The 26765-nt window shown below is 39.7% G+C and overlaps 1 protein-coding gene across 3 annotated transcripts in view; it reads right to left on the bottom strand.

Moving 5' to 3' along the window:
• Positions 1-646: 646 nt before the first annotated feature.
• Positions 647-26765, bottom strand: part of znf385a (zinc finger protein 385A) — a 68388-nt gene continuing 42269 nt past the window's right edge. Inside the window, exons 1-7 of one of the 3 annotated variants that reach the window (XM_057319562.1) lie at positions 24858-25537; positions 22145-22255; positions 14663-14837; positions 8805-9131; positions 5010-5194; positions 4799-4891; positions 648-4710 (exon numbers count right to left, since the gene is read on the bottom strand). In XM_057319562.1, coding sequence (XP_057175545.1) covers positions 4483-4710; positions 4799-4891; positions 5010-5194; positions 8805-9131; positions 14663-14837; positions 22145-22255; positions 24858-24896 — 1158 coding nt within the window. In that variant the 5' untranslated portion in view covers positions 24897-25537 and the 3' untranslated portion in view covers positions 648-4482. Of the gene's footprint in view, positions 4711-4798; positions 4892-5009; positions 5195-8804; positions 9132-14662; positions 14838-22144; positions 22256-24857; positions 25538-26765 lie in introns of those variants that run through there. The other 2 variants (XM_057319560.1, XM_057319561.1) reach the window with 2 other exon arrangements.

Raw genomic sequence — 26765 nt, 5'->3', positions numbered from 1 at the left:
TGAAGAGTTTCCATTAAAATTTTAAACACACTTAAACTAAAACACAAACACGGTATCTAATTCGAGATCTGTTAATAACCTTTTTTTTGTCAAGACAGTTTGAACATAAAAGTCTGTAATGACACAGAAGGTAATAGTTTTAGCAGGTTTGTACTCTATTGACAGAATATTTTGTTTTTCGTCTGTTGCTGCAGTTTAAGTTTTAGTCTTGGCGCGCCATCTAGTGATGTACAATAGAAAGTGCATATAAGGAATAAACGATATACAGTTGTTTAAAGGGATACTTCACTCAAAAATGAATATTCTGTCATCATTTACTCACCGTCGGGTTGTTCCAAATCTGTATACATTTCTTTTTTCTGTTGAACACAAAAGAAGACAATTTGAAGAATGTAGGACAGCAAACAGTTCTGGGGCACTTTTGACTACCATTGTATTTGTTCCTACTATGGTAGTAAGAAGGTGAGTAAACGATAACAGAATTTTCATTTTTGAGTGAAGTATCCCTTTAAACTGTCCATCAAAGTGTAGTTACTAACACACAAAGAAACGACAAACACAAAAATATATGATTCACTTTTCCCAGTTTCAGTGTCTTGATATCCTTTTTACACGTAATACCTCAATAAATAAACAACTGCATGAAAAGGTACATTAAAAAAAAGAATCATTACACATGAATTTTAATATTCTTTATTGATTTATTGACATTGATTTTTATTTTTTTCCCCCTGTGGCAAATCCAAGAATCTCTGATACCGAGTATTTACATGATGTTCTGTGTTTTATTTAATTTACATCTATAATATTTATCTCACATATGCATCTATTGGTTGATTTCCTTATTGCAATAAACAAGAGTAGCCAGTAGGAGCTAAATATTGCTACGTTCCATCAAATGTAACGTTACCGTTTTCCCATCTCACAATTAAAAAATAACTTTATTGGCAAAACGAGGTTGGACCAACGCTTCTCCGTCTAGCGGCTCCTGGAGAGGCTGGGGTGAAATAAGGCTACGGCTAGACTTCACCACTAACATTACACCTGCCCTGAAAGGTTGAACGAATCTATTACAGAGCTCTAGACAATTCTGTACAACGATGACACTTATCTTCAGGGGTGACTACAGGATGAACATGGTCTTTACAGTGCTGACGAATGGGACTAAGCGAGTCAGCATCGAGCCTAGGTGAGCTGTGACGGGGTCTTTTCACCCGACGTGATTTTTAGGAGGCGCCTGTTTTATACAGTCTATGGGGAGGCGCTATAGACAGGTTCATCGGACGCGCGCGCCGGGACTGCAGTTGAGTTCCGGTCTGTGTTCGGCTAGTGTCTAATAATATTTATATAACTAATATATATTATATAATAACTATTTATAATTAATTTAATTTATGTTAATCTTAATTTGTATGATGTGTTATTGTATAATAATTGTATTAAATAAACGATTTGTTGAATTTTGTTGTATGTTCATTTTATTAAATAAACAATTTGTTGAATGGGTCCTGTAGTTTGGTCGCATTTAAAGAAACCGTATGGTGCATTGACATCTAGCGGTTGACCTTGGTATGGCAGTCTAAATTCAAAAATTTGGAGAGACAAGTTTTGCCAACTAACGGTTCTTCTCGGTTTCTTTTGCTTGTTATCAGAAATAATCTACAGGCACGCTATTGTTTGTGAATGTGTACCGAAAGCTAACTGCAGCCCACGAACGAGCGCATGCGCAGTAACGTTTGTTTATGTTGTCACTTTGAAACCGTCTATAGTCACCCGTCAAACTAGTGTCAAGTGCGCGTAGCCTTAAAGTGATAGTGCACTCAAAAATGAAATATCTGTCATTATTTACTCACGCTAAAAGGACAGTTTTGAAACATTTTGAGCCCACTATCCCTTTTTTTCTAAAAGCAATCCACCCAAGCTGCACATCTCATATCAGATAAAAATTTTGCTCTCTGGTTGTTTCAATACATTTACATTTACCAGATGCTTTTATCCCAAAAAAGTGTCTGCTAAATGACTAAATGTAAATATATGCAGTAAGTTTAAAATCGGCTGATCTGAGGTTTGCAGATTAATGCAGATTCGGTTTATAGCAATGAGCCCCTTAGGCTATCGAACATTTCTTTTCCCCAACCGGATTCTGTCTGTATGCACACAACACTACACGATACACACTGACGTGAACTACAGCACCTTTAGTGCCAAAACCAAAATACATCTCCAAACAGAGGTCAACTTCCATCAAAGCACAATGATGGATGCTAACCACAGTTAGCATGAAGTAATGGCATTATCATGACGTACGAAATCTGTTTCCCACACAATGCAAACAATAAACAAAAAAAGTAAAACTAACCCACAATGCAAAGGCTACGGCTGACAACACATTGATTGCATTCAGATTTATACCCTGTCACCCATTCAGAGATTGATGAGACCCTTTAATATGAAGGGTCCGTCCCTGCGGGTGGCCCTTTTCTTGCTTTATATTCCCACTCTTTATTGTTTTAAAAAGGCTAACATCTCTGTGGAAGAACATGAAGGCCTGTTTGCAGGCGTACGTAACCATGAAACCCGGTACAGTAGGTATACGCTCATCTACGACAACATAATTGCTTATTGCATTGCAATATCCAAACAACAAAACAACAGTAAGACATTGTTGCACTTGTTAATGGAAGGGCACTGTGTATCTCCAACAGTACTTGGTGTGAGATTGTGTCCAACGCACAAGACCCTTGCTCATTTACCATTTTTTTGGAGTTCTAAATACATTATCTACAACGGGGTAGGCCACACCCTACCACATTCTGATCCCACCCGAGTGAAGGTTTTCAATCTTCCATAGAAAAATATTCCTGTTTTTGTTCAGTTTTTTCCCGCTTTTAGAATTTCCACAACAATATTTGTTCAATGTAACAGTGCGCTATGAAAATGAACCGAAAGAACAATAAAACGATAGCAGTAATCCATCATAACAAAAGAACAGAAATCATATGCATTGCATGGCTTTAGATTCACGACAGTGTTCATACCAAAAAAGGAAAATCGCACAGTCGCGTCCGCTGTGACCTCGCATCCTCGCTTCCACTACTGTGTCAGCCCACTTTTGATTTGATCTTCTCACTCCGTCTTCACTTTATTTCTTTATTTCTTTACTAAACTCATTTGTGTGGAGCTGCAGAAGAGGCTGACCTGTGGCGTCAGTCCTTGTCGCCTCGTGAGACTGAACACAGAAGCTGAGTGGGGAGTGAGAAGGGGGCCATATTGCTTTTTAGGAGCTTGTCAGACTTTTCACTGGGGTTGCATAATGTCCATTCTCCATAGAATCACAGAGACCGAATGAACCGAGGAGCCTTCATTGTACAGTATAAGTCCAAGTGTGTGCTTAGGTTTGTTGCCTTTCTCTGAGAATCAAAGTACTCTGTCATCTTTATTCAGCATCCGCATCACATCATCCTCTACGTACATATGTCAGTTTGGATATTTTCTGTGTCAACCAGCTTGGATGTTCTGAACTACACTATACACTAAACTACACTACACTACACAATAGAATAAATAGACATCTACTGGGTTTCTAAGGTCTACGAGGGCATTTTAGTCAAATGATGTAGTCTGATGTAGATGTAAGTACTGATCTCTTTATTTCCTTGAGGAGATGTGACTGATCTAGCTTTTTAGAAGAAACCTTTTTAGCAACTGAGGTATGTCTATATTTGGCCACACTACCAGCATTAGGAAAGAGTTGGGCATTCTTACACTTTTCTCCCCATGCTTACCCACAATCCCCTGCTCTACTTGACCCAGGAACTTGTTGAGGTGGATCAGAAATGGTGGTGTGTTTTTCTCTTAAAGGCATGAAGATGCTTTGAGCATCTCTGAACCAAAGCCAGACAGAGCATGAGCTGAATACATCAAAGACTACTAGAAGCAAGTACCAAACAGATGTTTTTTTTCAAGGTGCATAAGGTCAAGGGGTGCATTGATTCAGACTGACACAAAGAAACAGTTTTAACTGTAGTCTTTGGGTGCGTGTGTGTGTTCTGGGGTCTCTATAAAGTTACCTAACCCATTTCCAGCATGTCTGGCTACAATGTGACTGCTGCTACCTCACAGTTATGTGTATAAATAGAGGACAGAATAGAAGATAATGAACGAAGATGTCAAATGCATCAAGCATATTTCGATATATTGCTCTATTCCAACAATCCCTGCGTTTGTATATTCATTGTCCACCACTGAATAAATCACTCCGGAAAAGCAGAGGCAGTTGGAGGTGATGGAAATTGGGTAGGAACGGGGTCTTTTCACACCCATCACCCTTCTGCTCATTTTAATGATTGGTTTTATTGTTGATGAGTTGATTCTTGTCATTGCTGTGGTGTTTCACTATTTTTTTCTTGAATTCTTCACAGTGTGCTTTTGGAGGTGAGGCTCCGGACTGGCTGTGATTGGCTAAGGGGGTCAGGGGTGGAGTCAGTACGGAGAGAAGAGGATTGGCCCGTGTGAGGTGCGTATGGGCCCGGGAGCTGGTCTCAAGATGGCGTGGCTAAGGGGTGGACCTTGCAGGAGGTGATGATGCGGATGGTGGGTGGGAGCTGCGGCGCGGAGAGCAAGCTGGTTGGAGGAAGCGGCGGCGGCCATTGCGGCGGCAACAGCCAGAGGACTAGGCAGGAGGCCGGCGCCTAACGCTTTGGTGAGATCCTAAAAGAAATCATAATGAATTTTGATATACAGTTCAATCCAGAACTACATCAATAAACGTATTGAGTGGGATTTGGTAAACACTTACCACAAGGTCAGCTCCCCTGTGCTTCTTGTGTCGGCTTAAGAGAGGATTGGGCTTTCCGGCCACTCCATCTCGATGCCTTCGACTTGATATGTGCTGAGAACACAGTAAAATGACAATTATTTGAATGCTTTGTTTGGTCTATGTCACAGCATTAAGCAGGCCTACAAAAAAACAATGTACATTTAAAAGTACACATATTTAGTACACACACCTGTTTAAGCTGCAGTTCAGAGTTGACCCGCACATTGCAGATCTCACAGTGGAAGGTGCGTTCCTGAGTGTTGGGGTCTGTGGCCCCGCCTCCCTGCTCGCCGATGGGCTTCGGACCCAAACGCGGGTATGCTTTTATGGGGCCCAGTCCACTGCGGGCTTCCAGAATGGTTTTGTGTTTCGTGCCTGAGCAACACAGAGAAACACAAGTGGTTTTATAAATTAGAATAACATATTTTATAATATAGTATATTATTTAATTACTGTATATGCACATTTGGCAGACACTGTTAAGCATTTTACAGTCTATTACTGTCTAAAAAATGCTCTAAAAATGCTGGGGGTTTTTGACGCAGCGCTGGGTCAAAATGGGACAAACCCAACTGTTTCATATTAACTAATGCTGCGTTGTTTTTTTCCCACTGTTGGGTCAACATTTGGGGGGGGTTAATTAAACCCAATGGTTTGTCCCTTTTTGACCCAATGCTGAGTTGAAAATAACCCATCATATTTTGAATGTACGTTTAAAATATAACATAAAACACACACAGACAAATATCAAGCAGCATTGTAATATCCAGTCTCAACCACTAGAGGGATCTTGAATCTTTCACTTTGAATTACCCTTGAATGTGTCTGCTCATGCTTGTCAGAGTCAGAGAAGATTCTTATTCCTGTCGGCATGTTTCCTATTTTATCTCTATTCCAATCCTATCCTATAGGATGTCGTGTTTAAATCATCTAGGAAACAAATCCTATTTGAATGTCAAACACTGGCATGCAGGTTAAAATATTGCACCATGCTTTTCACAAATCAATAAGTACACAGCCATTGAGACCTGGCTGAGATGTGTACATTTCAAAAACGTTCTTTCAAAAATGAATTCTTTTATTGAGCTTTGGTCTGCCTCCATTACAACAATGCTCATCAATTTCCCATTTCCTATAAATGGAGACTTGTAACTCATGGTTCTGCTTAAATGTGTCACCATCATGTTCCTGGCCTCACACGGCAATGAAAACACGGATAAGATATAGACCAAAACATGAGACGCCCACATAAATGGCCTCTGGAAGAGTAAGGACTGGTTTGTTTTGAATCGAAAAAAAGAGCAAAAATCTAAATGAATTTTATCCCTTTGACAGCCTTGTGCTGTTAAGTTTGGATAATACATGAAGAGTAAATATAATACTAGAAGAGCATGAATCCAAAATTTCCAGCTAAATTTGTTCCAGTTGAGGAAAACAATGGTTGTTTATCATCTCCCTGTCTAACCGTCATTAATAAACAGCATCTGTAAAATAAAAAAAGGATGATACAATAATTGACAGTTGACGCTGTACATCTGGGATAAAATTTGACAAACAACCGACGCCTCTAACTTCTCATTCCAGAACCTCCCTCTTCAACTCCCAAAGCGTCTGTACTTGTCTGCACAGATTAGAATTTTTGGCCTTGGTTTCAGTGTGTAATTTAGGTAATGGACTGTATTGATTCCAGGTTGTGATAATAAATTCCCTTTTTCCACAGCAACAATGCTTCAATATTACTCGTACTAGGTAACGTTTACATAAAAGCATAGTTTCCAAGTAGAAAGACTTCCATGTGGCGTCAAAGTGCTGACAACATACTTAATTGTGAAATACCCTATTTAATGGCTGGAATACACTACAAGACTTTTCAAATCTGAACAGATTTTTTTTTAAACTAGACATCATACACTTGCAGACTTTTTAAAGGTTTCAGATAGAAACACACTAACTGATCAAATCTGCAGACTGAAAATCTGGGCTCTAATATATGTTGACACAAACTGAATAATACAGCAGAACGACAGAGATCTGCACAGGCATTCGATATACCACAAGAAATCAAACACTACCAAAAATACTACGAGCACGTCTGAAGTGCAAAAACTGATCTGACTCTCTTGTTTTTGAGGACACTTCTGGGGCAAATCAAGAGGCCAGTCAGTGCTGTAAGGTCAACACAGTCTCACGGGAATTCGTGACATTGTCACGAACTGTAATCTATTAATTTGTGTTTACTGACACGAATTTCCCCCTTTTTTCGTGTCAGTCAGCACGACTTTCAATCTAATGTATTTTAATACGCGGTATCTTTCACTGTACAGTATAAATATATATCAACGCAATCTGATGGGAATTCATACCTATTTTACAAGGTGGCTCATTCGAGTGAATTCCTATTTCCTACGATCGCATTGGTATGTTTTGTTATGATTTGACTTTTCCCCTGTGACGTTAGGTTTAGGGGCGGGGTTAGGGGAGCCATTTATCATGCTTTTGCCACCTCGTGAAACTCGCGGTTTTAGCAAAATTAGCCTTTGCGGCTGTGATTTAAAGGTGTTGGTTAGCCATATCCTAAAATATGTACGACTTCTTTTGACATCAGGTTATAAATATATACATGTAAATACACACGCAGTCTGTGTATTGAAAGTCGTGCTGAGTGACATGAAAAGAAAAAGTCGTGCTGAGTGACATTAAAAAAAGGTAGTGCTCACTGACACGAAAAAATGGGGATATTCGTGTCCATGAACACGAATGAATAGATTTCAAATTTCGTGTCTATGCCACGAACTGCCGTGAGACTGGGTTGGTGAGGTTGTGTATAAATCATGAGGGAGAGAAAGCTCTAAATACAGATGTAACATGCTCTGATTTTAGACGTTTAAAGAGGTTGTTCAGTGATGGGTGTAATTGCTGGTTTTCCCCCGGGGCAATGCCTTGAGCTGTGCGAAGCATATTTCTACTGCTCACAAAACAAGATAAATCTTGCATTTTTAGTCAAGCGATTTCTTAAAATAATTATGCCTTAGCAATAATTGGCATTAGAGCTGAAAGGTTATCAATTATTTACGATGGGGGTTATTCTGCTGAAGATAAAGAATTAAAGGCATAGCCTAGTTCACACAAAAATAAAAATTCTGTCCTCATTTACTCACCATCTTGCCATTTCAAACTTGTATGACTTCTACTGTAAAACACAAAAGAAGGTATTTTGAAGAATGTTGGTAAAGCATTGTTATTTGTATCCACAAATTACAAGGGAAAGGGTACCGCTATTGTTAGGCTACCAACATTCTTCAAAATATCTTCTTTTGTGTTCTGCAGAAGAAGAAAAAAGTCATACAGATCTAATATGACAAGAGGGTAAGTAAATAATCAATGATAATCATGATAAATGTTCATCTTTGGGTGAAGTATCCCTTTAAACAACATTGAGAATATTGCAGTGATTTGACTGCATTTTATTAAATTTGCCAATATGACTGTTATTAGGATAATTCTAAATAATTTTAAAGAAGTTGAGCTGGTTTTTATTATGATGCGACAGGTTTGGAGATATCGGTTATGAGTTTTACAGTATTGAATTGTGGGCCATCTAGACATGTAGGAACATTAACAGAGCGCAAAATCATTCCTGGATAACACAGATGTGTATAAATCACCTCTTGGATCCGCTTTATCCTTTACACATCTGAAATGGAAAGTGCTGGGTTTGTTGCAAACATTAAACATCTGTGTTGCACATGACACTGTGGAATCTTACTCGAAATAACTTTTGGATATTTCAATCACACTGTAGCAGTAAAAAGAATCAGAGGCATACGATAACGTCATTCTCTCTCTATTCCGGAAGCATGTGAGGTTATATACGAGCTATCCACCTTTAACTGCCCATCGGAGACATTTTATTCCAATGATGGATGCTTTGCGTACTTTAGCACGATAATCTATTGACTTTAGATGTCATTGAATGAATCTTCACCTTTATTGTGGGCCTCCAACTGGGAGAGCGAATTGACGGCCACTTTGCACAGTGAGCAGTAAAGCAGCTTCTTGGCTTTGTCCTCTTCAGTCTCAGGATTGCTGGGAGTGACTGATGGTGCTCCAGGGGCCCCAGTCACTGTTTGCTCCGGGTTAGAGGAGACACAACCAGGGGACGAGGAGCTGGCTGGGGGTGGTTGTGGTGTAGCAGGGGTGGGCAGAAGCGGACAGGCAGGGCCAGGAGAATCCGGGGATGGGGGAGCAGAAACGGACACGGCCCCAGGGACAGCAGCGGGTCCGTCTAACAGTGGCGCTGACCGTGTCTCATCTACGAAACAAAGCAAAGAACAAAATGACATTTAAATGGAGTATTTATGGCAGTTAATGGGCTCTACCATTTCAACTTTGAAAATAACAAAGCGAAATTCTCTGGAATGCTCTTGAAGTCACAGGCTTTCGCCACAGAAATGTGTTTTTTCCCGTAAACTTCAAACCAAATGTACCTCAAAATCATTTCTCTCGAAGTGCACAACCCCAGCTTTTATAGACCACATAAAAACACATTCGCAAAAGATACTTCATAAAATATAATTATTTGCACATGTCTGTGTTTTTCAGAACGCTTGCTATATTGGTACAGCTTATAACTTCTAGAGTAAAACGCAAAACAGTATGTACTGTAAGTACGTTTACTTATTGAAAATTGTTGCTATAAAGAGAAAAGTAGTAAGAGATGAAATGTGATTCCTGCTATTATAGTACATGTAAATCACAGAAGAACACATACACATGCCGGATGCTCATTTGTAACTCCGAGGAGGCAATAACATCTCTACGCAACAGCTTTGGAATTTACACTACATTGGGTACATACTAAAGACCTCCTAAATTTGGCAGGAAAGCATTACACAGTTCCGGCTGTCCCCTTCAGTTAAAACAGTGGGGTATCTTACCCCATAATAGAAGATCGCTATAAACACAAGGACAACAATCCAGCCCAAGTTTTACACTGACTACGGGAAAGTATTCCCTGGGGGGGAAACTAAACATCGACTTCATTCCTCAATTGCCTTGCAAGGATTCTTTGTCACTTTACAAACACTTGACAACATGGTCTTACATAAATTACAGTATTAGTCGCTCTAATACAGTTTCATCATAAGCAACATGCTGACTACATAGCTTGACTTTATATCGCCTGTATCTAATAAGACTTTTTTATGATGGATATTCTAAATAAGTGTTTCACGTGATCCAAAGTTCTAAATAACACAGACACATGCCAGCTGTCGTATTAAGATTTCTGGCATGTTCGGTTCAATGCCCTCCGCTATGGTGGCAAATCCTGAATGGCAGGTGGATTAGAGCCAATCAGATGTGTGATTTAACAGGAAACACTCCTCTCTCTACATTGAAAGTTTCCAGGCAGAATGTTTCTCTTTCTGCTCTCCGTCTTTCTCTCTCTCGCTCTGTTTGTGGAGCAGATGAGAGCATGTGCTATATTTCTTTCTTTCAAAGGCTCGTAAAGATCATCTGGATCAAAGCTTGAGGTGATGACACATTGCTCTTTAGGAAGATACAGGACGTAACACCAAACCCCACGACCCTTAAAAACACCAAATATAGATCAACGATCTCTACATGCACCCTCGTGGTGTTACAGGCATTACAGAATCAGAATAAACGATCCGGAACCAGTGACTTGTACTTGGTGCAGGTGTGGATCTGAATACCCCAAACTCTGACTTAATATTCCCAGTACTCCTTTTTCACCGCCCACCCATTCCTTTACAGGCCCCCACCCTCAAACAAACTCACACACGCTTATATACACACACACTATGATCATACACTGAAATATGTGGCTTTGACTGCACGCATGTGGTTTTTGTTAGAGGATTGTGGTTCGGTAGGGTGGGGTGTGTGTAATGGGGATTTCAGAATCCTCGATGCTCTGGATGGTCGCCATACCAACCACCATCATTTACATGCTCTTCATGTTCACCGCGCCGTGCACCCGCCTGCCCTCCATTTATGCTTTGCTCTGCATATTTGAAAGCGTGCGTACACAACTTGAATTCTTGCAGGATATTTATTTCTCACCCATATATATATATCACCCATGCCTTCATTTAGCTACTGAGGGAGTCAGACACTGTAAACCCTGGAAAGTAGTGATATAAATATTTTAAAGAGGGTTCAGAAGGACAAAAGATACTAATGAACTATATTAGCAATGCATTCCAAAAGTGCATATGGAATGTAATTTCAGCAGAATTATAGCACAAACTTAACATACAGAACTTCAAGCTTCTGGAGCTCAGTCTTCTAGGCAGTAAAGTAAACATGTGATGCCACCACAGAAGTTGGTGTGCAATGCAGTGAGGCGGGGGTCTGATCATGACCCGTGCAGGTGGATCAGATGTTCGAAGCATCAGAAAGAAGCTCCCACCCTACCCATCATCAATAATAGATGAGCCCTGAAACAGGATGCCCAAATGAGCTCGGGGTCTTATTAATTATACAGTCGGGTGCATAAATTTACTAAGCTCAGATCGCTGTTTTACAGATGCATCTTCCATGCAGTACGCTTACAACAGGGCCGTTTACCAAACTCTCCTTGTCGTTTTTATAGAGTTTGGCTGTATGTGTGGTGCTTTTGCCATTGTAGTTCAATACCAGAGCTGTGACAGTGACAAAGGAAAAGATTTAGCTGAAAATTTGATGGCGCTTATGTTGTAAAATACAGAGAGCCTGCTGTCTCGGCCTCCACACGTGGTGCTGGTAATATATGGCTCTCAGTTTCAGCAGGTCTGGATCTCGGTGACAAACAGTTGGATGCCAAACCTCCTACACCTCCTGCCAAGGGTTCCCGTGCACTACAGGACTTGTTAGTCACAGCCAAACCTTAAAACAAATTCTAAATGACCTACAATATCGCCCATAACAGGAAATTCAAAAAGCTAAAAATATAGAAAACATGCGAACTGACTGACCATTCCTGAAATGCTTACTAAAAGTTAGAACAAACTATATAATGTTCATCTTAAATGTCAGTTTAAAGTTTCAGTGCAGGAGCTGTTAAGAGAGCGCGGTAACTGAAACTCAATATCCTCTTAACAGGTGACTCCAATAGTCTGAGTATTGTCTATCTCACTCGTAGAAGCTGAATCTGCTGATGTGTGAAGAAAAATCATCAATAAATTACGTCTACGACAGCCGAGGTTCAACACAGCCTTGTGTTTGTCATGAAGCGTGGGAATTCTGCTCTTGTGCTATCACACACATACACATGAAAGAAAGACTTGTAAGCAAGTGAGATAAAGAGGTTAGGGCCCTTCTGCATCTCCAACATCTAGTCATGAGCATTCGCACTCACACAGATATCAGTGGTAACAAAAGACTGTAGAAAAACAAGCCGGTGAGCTCGTGCATGATGACTTCACACTGTACAAGCACACACAATTCTTGCTTTCCACACAAAGGGATGTTAATGTCCAGATGGGACTGCAGCTGTCAGGGCTGGTAACTTAATGAAATTTTTTTGTGAAACAAGTTTATGGGAAGGCATCAAAACAAAGTGATTGCTGGGATACACAGTACAAGCAAGGGTCGGGGTCACGACGGCGCGCTTTGGATGGAAAACAGCATTCTTTCAAACAGATCTGGTTTCACATTTAGATCCCGGCCGGTTTGTTTTGGCACTATCCCGCTGAAATTCTTCCTGTGCTAGGGACTGTAGATAGTCTTCTGAGTGCCAACAAATCCCGGACCCTCAGTGCGAGATACGGCTGTGATGTCCTTAACATCCCAGCAGTGCTCTGTGACGAAAACGATGGAGGGTGGAAGAGAATAAAGCAGTTATTTTGTAAATTTTAAGAGGAGCTGGACTCTCAGAAGCATGTATATTGACTAGGGCTGTCAATGTAACATGTTACTACAGTATGAGCAGTACACTAAAATTGCATTCAATTTAAAATAACCAAAAGTATTTGAAGGAACAGTTCACCCAAAAATGAAAATTCTGTCATCATTTACTCACCCTAAAGTTGTTCCAAACCTGTATTCATTTCTTGTTCAACACAAAAGAAGATATTTGGAAGAATGTTTGTAACCAAAAAGTTCTGGGGCACTATTGACTAGCATATAGGCCCGGTTTCACAGACAAGGCTTAAGGCAAGTCCCAGCCTTAAATGAATGTTGGAGCTGAATCAAATAACTTATCGTAAAATACTGTATGTCAGTGCCATTGGTTTGTCTACAGATGCACACAGGTAATGTTTCTTTCTGAAGTATTTTTATAAAAGTGACTCAAATATCCTAATCCAACTAAGGCATAGGCCTGGCTAAAACTAAGCATTGTCTGTGAAACCGGGCCATAGTCTAGTCAATAGTGCCCCAGAACTGTTTGGTTACAAATATTCTTCCAAATATCTTTCTTTGTGTTCAGCAAAACAACAAACTTTATTCAAGTTTGGAACAACTTGCGGGTGCGTAAATGATGACACAGTTTTATTTTTGGGTGAACTATCCCTTTAATGCCCCTTGACCACACATACCAAAACATCAGCACAGAATAAGATGACAAAAAAATGTGCTGTAATGCCACCATAGTGTAATATCTTTCATATCTTTAAATTAGATTCATAAATTGGTTTGTTTCAGCTACATTTGTGATTCAATTGATGAATTAATAAATATCTTCCTTAATGAATTGGATATAATGTATTAATCGATCGATACCCCTAATAAGGCAGACCCAAAGAACAGCTAACAGACATTTGAATGGCGGCTAGGGAATGCACAAATAAATATAACTAAATGGTTGCAAGAGCCATTAAATCTATGATCCTTCTGAGGCTTTTAATATGGATTTATTTTGGCATTCACGGATGGTGGTTTAAAAAGGGCATTCAAACACTTGTTTTAAAGCTGCTCATAAAAAGGCTACTAGTTCTGCGTCTTCCCGATGGTTTTCATTAATCGTCAATGATAGGAGGACATAAAACAGACTCAAACAAACTCTCCATGGCATGACTGATGAAGAACATGCACAAGAGAGAGTCGCTCTGCCACATTATAAACTCTGTGCCTCCCTTTCGCTTCACCACTATTATGATGCTGCCAGAGTTTAATCACTTCTCATTACAGAAAGATCAGCTGTGATGTTTCCATCCTGCCCTGCAGGTTCGCTGCTCACCCTTTGCTCTGACCCGGCCGTCTTAATCCCAACGTTTATTCTGATTCAGAGACAAATGGGCCTCAAATCTCTCATGACACTATGAACAGCTCTGTAAACACATCAGCTAGGCCGTCTTAATAAAGTGTGAAAACATGTGAATTGCAATGGAGACAGTCACGCTGTTACGATAAAATTAGGCTCTGAATGGGACAGCTAATGTTTGAGATTGAGGGATGGTCTGTCCTGTTCTTAACAGTCTGGCTAATTTAAATCCTCCGCTGGAACTGATGAATGCTGTCTTTGTTATTGTATCGGGGCAGTAATTGCTTGTGACAGACCTCATACCTTCAGTGAAAGGAATGTCTTATTGGCTGCGTCTTAAGCGTGAGATCAGACCACACACGCAGGAGAAGAATATTTGTGGTGCTTTTGTGTCCTAGTTTTGGTGGCTTGACTCATAGGGTGAATTAACATTGTTATGATGATTCTAGCACGAGTAAAAAAAGCTTAAGAAACATGATGGAGTGCTTCATATTCTTTAAATTAGTACAGCTTTTGGAACAAAAGTGCAATTTAAAATGTGTGAATTATATAATGGAGGGGGTGTTTCATTTGTGCGACCCACATTTTCTTTTATAAATGAAATATTATTTTGTGATTATGTGTCTATATCGTACCTGTTTTGCTGGGGTCAGTGTCAGAGGAGACGGCCGGCTGGGACCCTGTAGGTGAGGGAGAAGAGACGGGACCAGGAGGTGGTTTGTCACTCTCTTGTGGGCGGCTCTTGGAGGTCTCGATGCCTTTGACTCTCCTAGCATGGCGGTTTCCCTTATAGTGGGCCTCTGCCTGACTCTGAAAGAAACACAGCGGAAAGAACGAGTAATGATGCTGTTTATTTTGAATCCGAAATGCTGGAGAAAAACAACCTTTCAACAGCTGGGAGTATAAACCTTCTAATACACTTTCTGCTGTATTGTATATTTGTTATTAAACCAATAACTGTACTACAAGAAAACCATTCACTTCTTAAAAATATATCTGTAAATAAGTATATCACATTTGCTTCAATATTTACTTCAAAAACTGAAGCAATGATTATTAGAAACAGTTTATGTATATTTAGTTGATGTTGATTTATTTGAATTTGTTATAGCTAGGACTGTATGGCAACCAGCGGCTCACTCCACCTTCCTTTCGAAGCACTAGGGTGGCTTTCACAGGACAAAGATGACTTCGCTTCTTCGCCGAAGGAGATAATGTATTTACGAAAGGTGCTCTGTAGAGCAGTTTGTCCGTTTAGGGCTACTGTAGAAACAACATGGAGAATTCCATGTAAGGGGACCCGCTTTATTATGTAAGATTATGTTTATTATATTGCATTTCTGTCAATAGATCCTCCAAAAATTACACACTGGATCTTTAAATAGATATTGCAATAATATTGTTATTGTGAATTCTTACGGCCACAAAAAGCATGTAGGGAAAATCTGATTTTGTAACCGTCTTGCATCAGCGTCACCAAAGCTTTGTAAATAGCTCTGATTGGTTGTCTATGTTGCAAAGCAGTATGGGTATATGCTTTTCGGTCCCATGTGCTTTCAGTGGGGTGCTTTTGCATAAGATCTTTTTTAAACATCTCATTGAAATAAAATATACATTAAATAAATGCATGCAGAAAGCGTCATAGCATAGTTCTATGACACAATGCGTTTTATTTCTTGCTCTCATCACAGAGAGGGACTTATCTGAAAGATAAACTGTTATTGAAGAGAACTGTATACAGTGAGGGAAATAAGTATTTGATCCCCTGCTGATTTTGTAAGTTTGACTGCTTACAAAGAAATGATACTCAGTCAGTGAAATAATACTTATTTTATAACCTTTATATAACATTTTTTCCCCTGATTTTTTTCAATATTCTGTCTCTATCAGTTAAAATAAACCTACCATAAAAATGATAGACCCTTCATTTCTTTGTAAGCAGGCAAACTTACAAAATCAGCAGGGGATCAAATACTTATTTCCCTCGCTGTATATTTGGCTGCATCAGTAGCAAGTGCACAAGTCAAACCAAGAAAAACACAAAACAGCTGACTATTGTGAAGCTCTAATCTACATAAACAATTCCACTTCTCTGATGTGTCACAATCTAAGACAGTCATCCATCACATTGACCTCTAATAGGAAAACATGTAGATGGGAACGTGTGTATATTTCTGGGAACGTGTGTATATTTCTAGAAACGCACATACTGTACAGGAACTGTCGCCTATGGCCCGCGCCGTCGTAACGGGGGAGCGGGCTCCCACGCAGCAGAACATGTGTCTGCCACGCGTCCCTGCAGACCACTTCAGACAGATCACCAACCAGCAGCTTCCCTTTTGCTCAAAACAGCGCCGGCTTCGGAATGCATCTCATCAAGACAGACATGATGATTATTAAGTGGCTGGATTATGTACCACGTGAAACTGAGAAAGAGTTGACAACAGTTGCTGTACAGACACTGGGAGCTGGACCAAGAGACCCATGCCAGAGTGTCATCCAAGGCTTAGACAAGCACAACATAAGGGCTGCATTCACACTGTCAGTGTTTGGGATTGACAACCATATTTACTGACAGGTGTGACTCTCATTGTTCTATACAAAGCAGAAAGAAGGGTTTGAATAATGTCTGTATGAATAGATCGCTAAAAATAAGGTAATATATCTACTTGATAATGACAAAATATACTTTATCATGCTTTTCAAAATTTGCATGACTAGGGGCATCAAACAGAACAATAATAATAAAATAAATATTTTATCATTTTTGGGAGGATCTATTGATAGAAATGCAATAGAATATACATAAAGACCTTACATAATGAAGCGTTATGTTTTTATTACCTTAGAATGAGCTATTTCTATCTAGATACACCCTGGGTCCCCTTACAAGGAATTCGCCATGTTGTTTCTACAGTAGCCCTTAATGGACAAACTGCTCTACAGAGCGTGTTTCGTAAATGCGTTACTCCTTCTGGAAAGAAGCGAAAATGTGACAACATCTTAGCCCAGTGTCAGCCACCGCAGTGCTTCAAAATGGAGGGATGAGCCGTGGAGAGAGCCGTTAGTTGCAATTTGCAACCTCACCGCTAGATGCCGCTACATTTTATACACTGGACCTTTTGTTACTGTATATCTGGCCTAGCTGGTCTGATAAAAAAAACAGATTCTGTTTGGTGTTTGTTGACACTTTTTACAAAAAACTACACTCTTTCAATCTCTAAGGATTTCATTTTTGTATTCTAAACTATTTTGGGCAACATCCGGCTCTTTCATCCTCTTATACGCAGCCAAAAAACTATGATTTCTTCAGTGTTTTCTCCTCTGCTCAGACACTAAAGTTTTGTCTTACTCTATGACCACACAATGCTCCTATTTTCTCTTTCTTCCATCTTTCATATCCTAAAAAAAGAATTACAGAATTCATTGACAGAAAAGAATCCCTCAAAGCACTCTCATGCCAGCATTCCAACCAAACTCGCTCTCAAAATTCAGTTTAGGAGTCAGGAGTACAGAATTTTTAGAACCAACCGGTGTATGAACTGAAAAACTTGAAACAATGTTTACTTATGTACAACTATTTAAAGGCTCTATGTACTGTAATTGCAGTAAATATGGTCTTAGCATGTCTCAACATAATTTCTACATAGTTACAATTGACTGTCTGTTTTGCAAACATAGGTATATGATTTCTCACCTCTGGTGGCACCTCAGTGCTTTTGTGTATTAAATGAGTATTCAAAATGTTTTTTTTCTATAAACATCTCATAATAAAATGTTGTCTGTATTTTGTGCTCCATACAGGATTGACAGCTGCTCTGTGTGAATGGGTTGTAGCCTTGAGGAGGTTTAGAGAGCATGCAGGGACCCATGGCAATAAAATATACAAAGACTGCTGGGATTGGCCCCCAGAGGCAATTACACTTAAAGTCAGGGGGGATGATATTAGGTTGGCCCTTCCTGTCTGTGGTGGCAGGTTGTGGGCTGTAATTGGTGATGACAGAGCCTTATATAGCTGGTGGTCTGTAATCGAAGCCTTCAGGGGTTTGAAGGAGCTGCCTGTCTAAAATACTAAGATCACTATAGAGGACGCTGAGGCCAACAGATAGATTGGGATTCACCTGAGCTCCATGAAATACAAGTCTAAGGCACAGGTTGGGTGTAATATACACTACTAGTCAAATGTTTGGCAACACTATTTCTTTAGTTATATTCTAAAAGGTGGAAAAATATAAATAACCTCAAAACTATAGAGTAGCAATTGTAACTGTGTGGGAATTATGATTGAACAAGTGTTTCCAAACTTTTGACTGGTACTATATACTGTATATGAACCAGCTAATGTAACAAAAATAGGAGCACAAAATAGATGAGAACATAGCTTTGATTTATTTTGGATTTTTAGTTACATTTGTGTCATTTGGTTGTTTTAATAAGTGTACTAATATTCCAAAAAGTGGATATGTAAACCTAAAAATAAATCGTACAACAGAGCAAAGAAAAAAGCATAAAATGCAACACATCCAAGAATAAATGAGAAGCACACTTCATACCATTGTCTTATCCAAGCAACAGACTCAAAACAGTCGCAATTGCAACCATGAATGTTGGGAAGTAAACCTAAAAGTAGCAACATCACTAACTTAATGCATTTATCAGTAATATGACAGCTGTTTAATGGTGCCACTTTAACTGAATCATGGCTTTTGTGCAAACATATTGAGGATTACTTCTTTGTATTAGTAAGAGACAAATCTCCATGGTAACGGAGACAAGAACACACAAAACTGCATGTAATGTAACCAACACTGGAAACACTGTGCTATATATACACAAGACTGGATCAGGGTAAACTAGACACACCTGGACACAATTAGTCGGGGAAATATAACATGACTAAAAAGACCAAGGGCCCTATTGTATACCCGGCGTAAGGCGCAGAATGATAATTCTTGCCCAAACTTTTGCATAACAAGATGAGCTGGTCCTATAGGGGCATGAAATGAAATATGGAAAAACAGAGCAAGCGCACAGAACATTTCCAGGGACAAATGAGAACACCAATTCACGAAGAACCCAGACTGTCCTCATCTTACTCAATCACATGTGAACACCATGTATTGTAACATATGCCAGCATAAACGTAATTATGACAACAAAAAGGGAAAGCTTAAACGAAGAGGACTGACAGCTGTGGTAAACACAACAGAAGGAAGGCTAATGTGATGGTAAACCAGTAAATGATAAAACTGTGAAGGGCCACTGCATTTCTGGCAGGAGGAACACTCATTCAACCCTGTCCTGCAGCAAAGGTGACACAATGTGGTGACATCATTTCTGCGGCAAGGTTATACCTCCATCTTGCACTATAGAGTAAAAGGAATGCGCGTTGCTCGCGACAGCGCTCCAAGCCCATAGTCTGATAAATGCTTTAGATAATACACGCTGGCAGCCAATAGTCTGCTTTTTCCACAATAAATGCACTTGGTTATCGACAACAGGGGTTAGGAATCTATGAATCCATAATGAAGCGTGAAAGGATGATAGCAAGGAGGCAAAGAATAGATATTTTCAAGGAACAGATGTGTTGCTTCTTTTTGGACATTGCAGAAAAACAGAAAGCACGGTAATTGTAAGATTCCATTATATGGTTACTGAAAATTGCAACAGTGCTTGTATTACTTAAAGGTCCAGTGTATGAAATTTAGCGGCATCTAGCGGTGAGGTTGCGAATTGCAACCAATGGCTAGCTCCACCCCTCCCTTTCGAGGCACTATGGTGGCTGACACGGAACTAAGATGTCGTCACGTTTTCGCTTCTTTGCTGAAGGAGATAACTTGTTTACAAAATGCGCTCTGTAGAGCAGTTTGTCTGTTTAGGGCTACTGTAGAAACAACATGGCGAATTGCATGCAAGGAGACCTGCTGTGTATAAACAGAAATAGCTCATTCTAAGGTAATAAAAACATAACGCTTTATTATGTAAGGTCTTTATACACCTCTGAAGACATAGTTATGTATATTATATTGCATTTCTGTCCATAGATCCTCCAAAAAATTACACACAGCATCCAATCTGAAAATACTGTATGTGTAATGCACATGTATGGGTTTTTGGGCAATTGAGACACAGTGGGTGGGGCTACTCAGGATGACATCACAGAAAACAAGCTATGATCTCGACCAGGTCCGACAAAAACGTATTGAATGGCGTCCTGTTAAGACATGCTGTAACAGTGGGTTTATTGGCTGTAGTAGAATGTAGTGACGGCTGACAGGGAGACATAGCAAAAACAGAGGTGTTGAAATTATGTATGACTTTAATGTGGTGCTGATGTCAGAGATGCCCAATCAGTGGTGCTTAAGGTTTTATTGGACAACATGAATCAGTATTTACAAGCACACTCGTACATGTGTCAAGCATGTTTGACTTGAAGGTCATGAACTGGGTTGTAAACTAAGAATTTCTTTGGATGCCACTTTGGGATACAGAATTTACAGCTCAAATATCAGATGTCTGGGAACCAAAACAAAACAACCTTAGGTGATGAGTCAACAATGGTTTTACATTCGCATAGCAAAAAATATTACACTACTATATATCCATGTTCACACTGCAGACAAACTAGAACTGGTTCGCCTTGAGATTCTAACAATCATCACCACAAATATAATTAATGTTGGTATGATAATTGTTCTTGCTTAAAAAGATAGTTCACCTAAAAATAAAACCATTCTGTCATCATTTATTCACCCTCATGTTACGCATGACTCTTTCATCTGTGAAACACAAAAGATAATATTTTGAGAAATGTCTCAGTGGTTTTGTGTGCATACAGTGAAAGTCAATGGAGACCAGTGTTGTTTGGTTACCAACATTCTCTTCAAAATATCTTCTTTTGTGTTCCGCAAAAGAAAGTCATACAGGTTTGGAATGACAGGAGAGAATAAAGGAGAATTATCATTTTTTTGTGAACTAATGCCTTTAAATGAAATGCCCAATAAGGACATTCTTAAAAGAACTTCAAACATTGTGCAGTAATGTTTTCTGCTTTGAAACAATTTATCTGAATGCCAACAACTGCCTTGAGGCAAAGTTACAAAGACACTTCACTGAAACATAACCGGGAACTCCATTAAATCTCCTGAGTGATCTCTGAGCATTAAACAATTCCTGCGGGAATTTTCATCACCATGAAATATTACCTCCCAACATTGCACTAGAACTATTAAGTCAAGTTTTTCTTAAAATTGCTGTGTTGTCTCAAATTCTTCCCCCATAAATCATTAAAGGCGAGCTGGACTAACATCTAATTTTGCAGGTCTCCACAGGCAGGCAGGGCCTCTCTATCTTTTCCTTGTCTTTCATTGTCTATATGACTGTGGTTTAAAGTGGACCATACATCTGCTTGACTCTAGGCTTGAGATTACATGCTCACACCAAGAAAGCCATTTTCTGCCCATGATTACAGCTCTTGTCAGTAAAAATAGCCCCGGCTAGTGGGACACTCCCAGGTCCTGCTCTGTTACTAATCTCATACATGTCACTGTCTGCCACAGCTGCAACTGAATTCAGCCCAGAATAATTCAGGCTTAAGTTTCTCTTAACAAGTGTAGCAGCTATTTGGTGCATAAACAACTAACATAATTGCTTTCATTGATGTGTAAGGAATATTGGAACGCTTGATATGGATTTTTCAATAAAAGACTGTGGTACAAGGAAAAGTTGAGAGTTGTTTCCATAGGAAGGATTTTTTAACTCACTTTTCATTCCTGCCGGAAATTGCCCATATGTTTGCTCCTAACACGCAGAAGAGCTCTCTTAAAGAGAATTTTTTATAATTGTAAAAGAAAGAAAAACTCCACTTTGACGTGCTTTGTGGATACAGTACTTCAAAAGAAATCAGCCATTGGCTATTTCCAGACTAGAAAGCAGTGTGTGCAATGAATCTCTGCTGCCAAAACACAGCATCCCACCCTTTACACATAAAAGAAAACTCAGTTGAGGAACACCACGTACAATTTAGACCTTCAAACGTATAACAGACACGAGCCATTTCATTAAAGACACCAAACAAACCATGCACAAAGTCAAACAGTCTAGCGTCAAAATCATACCTCTGAGTTGAATCTGATCTGGCAGACATTACAGGAAATGACTGGTCGTTTGGTCTTGACCAATGGTACTCCAAAGGTGTGGTTGATCACTGCCTTCTGAACAGGATCCATCTGGATACAGAAAAGAGGGAAAGGAGAAAGAGAAAGGACAAGTGAAACTCAACTCTACGGCACATTTCCCAGCTCCCATTAGACAGAAAAGGTCATCAGTCTTGTTGATGGAAAGGTCTAGGTGGCAGGACAGTGGTGGCAGAACATGCCTAAGATCAACCATATGGTGTAAAAGACACCTGTGAGATCACGTCTGAGCAGCTCATCTATAGCACGAATGCTTGCCATTATATACAGTTACCAAATATGCTAATAAACAAAGACATCCCAATTTACCTAAGTGATGGCTCCATGTCACCATGACTAGGTAAGCAATTGGACAAGATAAGGATGTTGTGGTGCAAATACTAAAAAAAGTAGATCTGTTATGATCATGACTTATCAGTATATCAACACATCTGATATTTTGACTTGGCAACAACAAAATGTTTATAATGTCATTCAAAGTTAACTTTTCTTTTGAAAATTCCCTCCTCATATAGCTTTAAAATAGTTTCTTTTTCAGTGTCTCTCATGTGGGAGGCCAGGCTTTAGAAAAATATAACTGGGTGATTCAAGTACAGCCAAAGCGCCAATGGTTAAGCCTCTGTTTATAACTGGCTTAAAGCACAAAGCCCGGTGTTGCTTTTCAAAAACCTTTTGCACTGGTCGTTATTCATTAACGTAATTCCCAATAATTATTTTTGCACTGCTTCATTATACGGCTAATATATTTGTATTACATTCAAGTGTTTTGTATGCAACGTTCATACGATACAATAGAAACTCTAATTTGCATGTTTAACATATACTTGACAGTAAAACAGAATATTTTTCTGTTACTTTTTTAGGAATAACAAAGGCAGGTGATATTGCAATGCAGCAAGGTACTTAAAAGAACAGTTCACACAAAAATGAAAAACACAAAAGAAGATATTTTGAAGAATGTTGGTAAACAAAAACAATTGGTCCCCATTCATTTCTATTGTATGGACACAAAAACAATGAGAGTCAATGGGGTTTCCCGTAACCATAGTTTTTAAAAATATCTACTTTTGTGTCCTGCAGAAGAACAAAAGCCATACAGGCTTAAAATAATATGAGAGTGAGTAAATGATGACAGAATTTTCATTTTTGGGGTGAACTATCCCTTTAACACAAAAAAGGATTAACCTTTCAAAAACAATATACCGAAGATTACAGCTATGTGTTTTATTCCAACGTGTAGGAACAACAAACTAGAACAAGCAAGTCTGAAACATCCTCTCTTGGCTGGGAAAAGATGGGATAGACTGAAATGAACATTCTCTTAGTCAAACAAAAACATTTTGAAAATCAGCACACAGATCATATCCAGGCAAAACTTCCAACTATAGAGTTAAATACACAGAAAGCATAGGTGTGGGACAGAGCGACAGAGCTAACATCTGTGAGTTAACCGGCCTCGCACCGGACGTCCCCTTAACTTATTTGTCACGTGTCTGAAAACTCATTCGATCTCAGCCGTAACCGCGAGGGCCCTAATACCACTGGGCAAGTTCACAATGCATCAATCAGACAGGCACTGGATTAACCACAATGATGTTGTTCTTCATGAATCTCCAGGGGATTAAGTGAAGCTGGCAGTTAGCTGGGTAATCAGGACACCTCCAGCTAGAACACATCAATAGACACAACTGTCAGTATTAACATCATCAGCCAGGAAATGAGTCTCTGATGGGCTGCACATGAAAATCAAAGCTTTCTGAAGGCCTCTCATACAATAAAGATTCGTTTTTGTCTTTTTTTAAGTCTACAGACTGTACTTTAGGGCCTTACGACTCGCAACGCTCTTCCAATGAGGATTTAGCCTACAGAAGTTTAAAGTCAAACCGAACAAAATCCCAAGTGCTGGCAAATCACGCATGCAATGAAGTAAAAAGAGTGTAAAGTGGAGTTCTGATGTTGGTGCTTCAGATTGATTCTTTTGACTTTCTTAGACATCTTGGCTCAAGACTACCCCAACCATTTTCATTTAGCTGGAATGATGCTATGATGCAGATTTGTGATAATGTCTAATGCAGCCACTAAAATACCAAACCAAAGCTGACAGAGCACCCAAAGGCTAGTTTGTAATATATAGAGCTGATGTTTTATTGAAGGCTCACTATTGTGCTGTCATATCTTTATGGTGCTGGCAGACGCCACGACTGCTAATGATTAAAGTGAACAATTAAAAGTGGATGTTACATTCATCTTGGCAAGCGAAGCGCAGTGTCTGTCACAGCACCTCCCGTTGCTCATCTAGAGAAATTAACCACATCCCACACATTCATAACTCAGACGCTCTTCAAAAAAAGCCAGAACTTTTTCAGTATTAAAAAACAGACCCTTGAACAAAAACATTTTGTAATGTAGTTTAGAAAAAGGACTAAAAGTGCCTCTCCTTACAGTACACTTTATATGATAATCTTTCTCTCACTTGCGAGCCCAACATGCACTACGTCCACACACAGTACGACCCAAGCTAAGGTGCATGCCAATTAAAACACCCTTTAAAGCACATGTAAGCCTCTGAATGCTGTTGGAGAAAAGCACCTTGCTTTGTTACCTGCCTGATCTGGTGATAGCTGAAGGCACTCACCCTCTTAGACTCAACGCTGCCTGGATCTCTCAGCTGCATTGGTTTCCTCGTGAGGGAGCTGGTGTTTGTGTGGGAGGGTGCGAGAGTGTCACTCACCCAGAAGTGATCCCCAATGTCCTAACATAACACCTGATTCTCCCACGCTCTCGTGTTCACACACACACACTCCTCTGAGGACGACAGCGACTCCAAACTAAGATGTAGAATTCAGGTTCAGGATATGTTTAAGTGAAGTCTGAATTTTCTCTTTTTTCCACAGTCGGTTCTCATTCTCCGCTGGATAATGTCATCAACCGTTCTTCCACTCCTCCTTCCATCCGAACTGACACTTCACAACACGCCAAGACTTTGTTTCTGGTTGGATGTTCCCTCTTCATTTTCCTCTGCGTCTTAACTTTCTTTTTCGTACTCTTTCTCTCCCCTCCAACAATAAATACTGTCGTTCCTTCCTGTATTCCGATCTCCTTCCTCTTTGCCTCACACTCTCGCGCTGTTATTTTGTCCAGATGCACTAAGAATGTCATGCACTCCCTCCCATTTCTTTTTTCTTCCGTCTCACTGTCCAAATCGCTCCTCCACTCCCTGATTCTATCAAAAGCACCAAGGCACAAGCTGCCTGCTTTCCGCCCCCACCCCGTTGTGACGATCCTCCGCCACCTCTTCAACTCATGTGGAACCAATCGAGCTGTGACCTGGTCTCAGTTAATAAGACTTCCAAAAATATCTGAAATCATACAGCCACAAAATGTATGTTTTGCCGCTATTAAAGAGGGTTTAAGGAGATATTCGGAAGGGTCATCAGAGGTGAAGTGTGCGCAGCTAAAGGAATTTCAAGAAGTGCGTGTGGACTTTCATTACTCAGCGAGGAAAACTGGCATTGAACTTGGGAAGCTTTGGGAATAAACTTTCCAGCGAGTGAATGGGAGGACGGTTCGAATTGAAGGATGCAGCAGGTGAAAGGCAACAGGTTGGCACACGAGCCGTCCTATTTAACACATCAGAAATTCCTGATTCTGCAGAATAAGCGAGGTCTTTTTCCACATCACAAGCAGCTGCTTCGTATAAATTATTTAGGTTCCTCACCGCCTGCAGGCATATTGACTCGGACAGGCAGGTAGAGGCCAAAGCACATTAAAGTCAAATTACAGCTGGACCGTACAGCTGAAGAGATGAATGAAAGATAGAGCCGTGAGCCACCCCGGCTCTACACACAGCTGATTAAAAGCATCTGATTTGAGTTCAAATGTACTGTAAACACAGCAAAGTGGTTGTATTTGCCAAACCCACAAATTGTGAGAACTAGATTACGCTTTCATTTCTGTTTGATCAGGCTGCGCTGCACTTCGTCGGAATTCCATTCCAATGTGAATGTGAATCCAGATGGAATGAGCTGACAAATCGTATGTTTATAGGGTTTTGTAGTTCACTGAGCCGTAAAGCAGTGAAAAACTAAGGTACGAGCTTAAATTTGTCTACTTGACTTTTCTGAAGATTTATACCAACAGAATTCTTGAGAACAAAATCAGTTTCTTTTCTTCTTTAAAAATTCTGTCATCATTTACTCACCCTTTTGTGATTTCAAACCTGTATGACTTTCTTTCTTCTTCAGAACACAAAATAAGATATTTTAAAGAATGTTTGTAACTGAACAACGGCGGTACCCTTTCCTTTGTGTCCATATAGGAGTGAATGGGTCTGGTTACCGACAAATGGGTCTAGTTTTGGGTGAACTAGCCTTTTAAGCTTGGCTTGCTAGAGACCATTTTCAGTAAACTTTACATGTTAAATGAATGCATATTTTACATATTAAATTATGCACATTTGTTTTTAAAATAGAGAAAGATATGGGTCAATGCTGTATAATATACTCATGTCTGAGCATATAACAAGACCACAAAATACAGTTTT

The sequence above is a fragment of the Triplophysa rosa genome, linkage group LG21, assembly GCF_024868665.1.
Source record: "Triplophysa rosa linkage group LG21, Trosa_1v2, whole genome shotgun sequence".
Lineage (NCBI taxonomy): Eukaryota > Metazoa > Chordata > Actinopteri > Cypriniformes > Nemacheilidae > Triplophysa > Triplophysa rosa.
The sequence above is the reverse complement of the archived record's forward strand: the minus strand, read 5'-3'. Positions and strand labels throughout refer to the sequence as shown.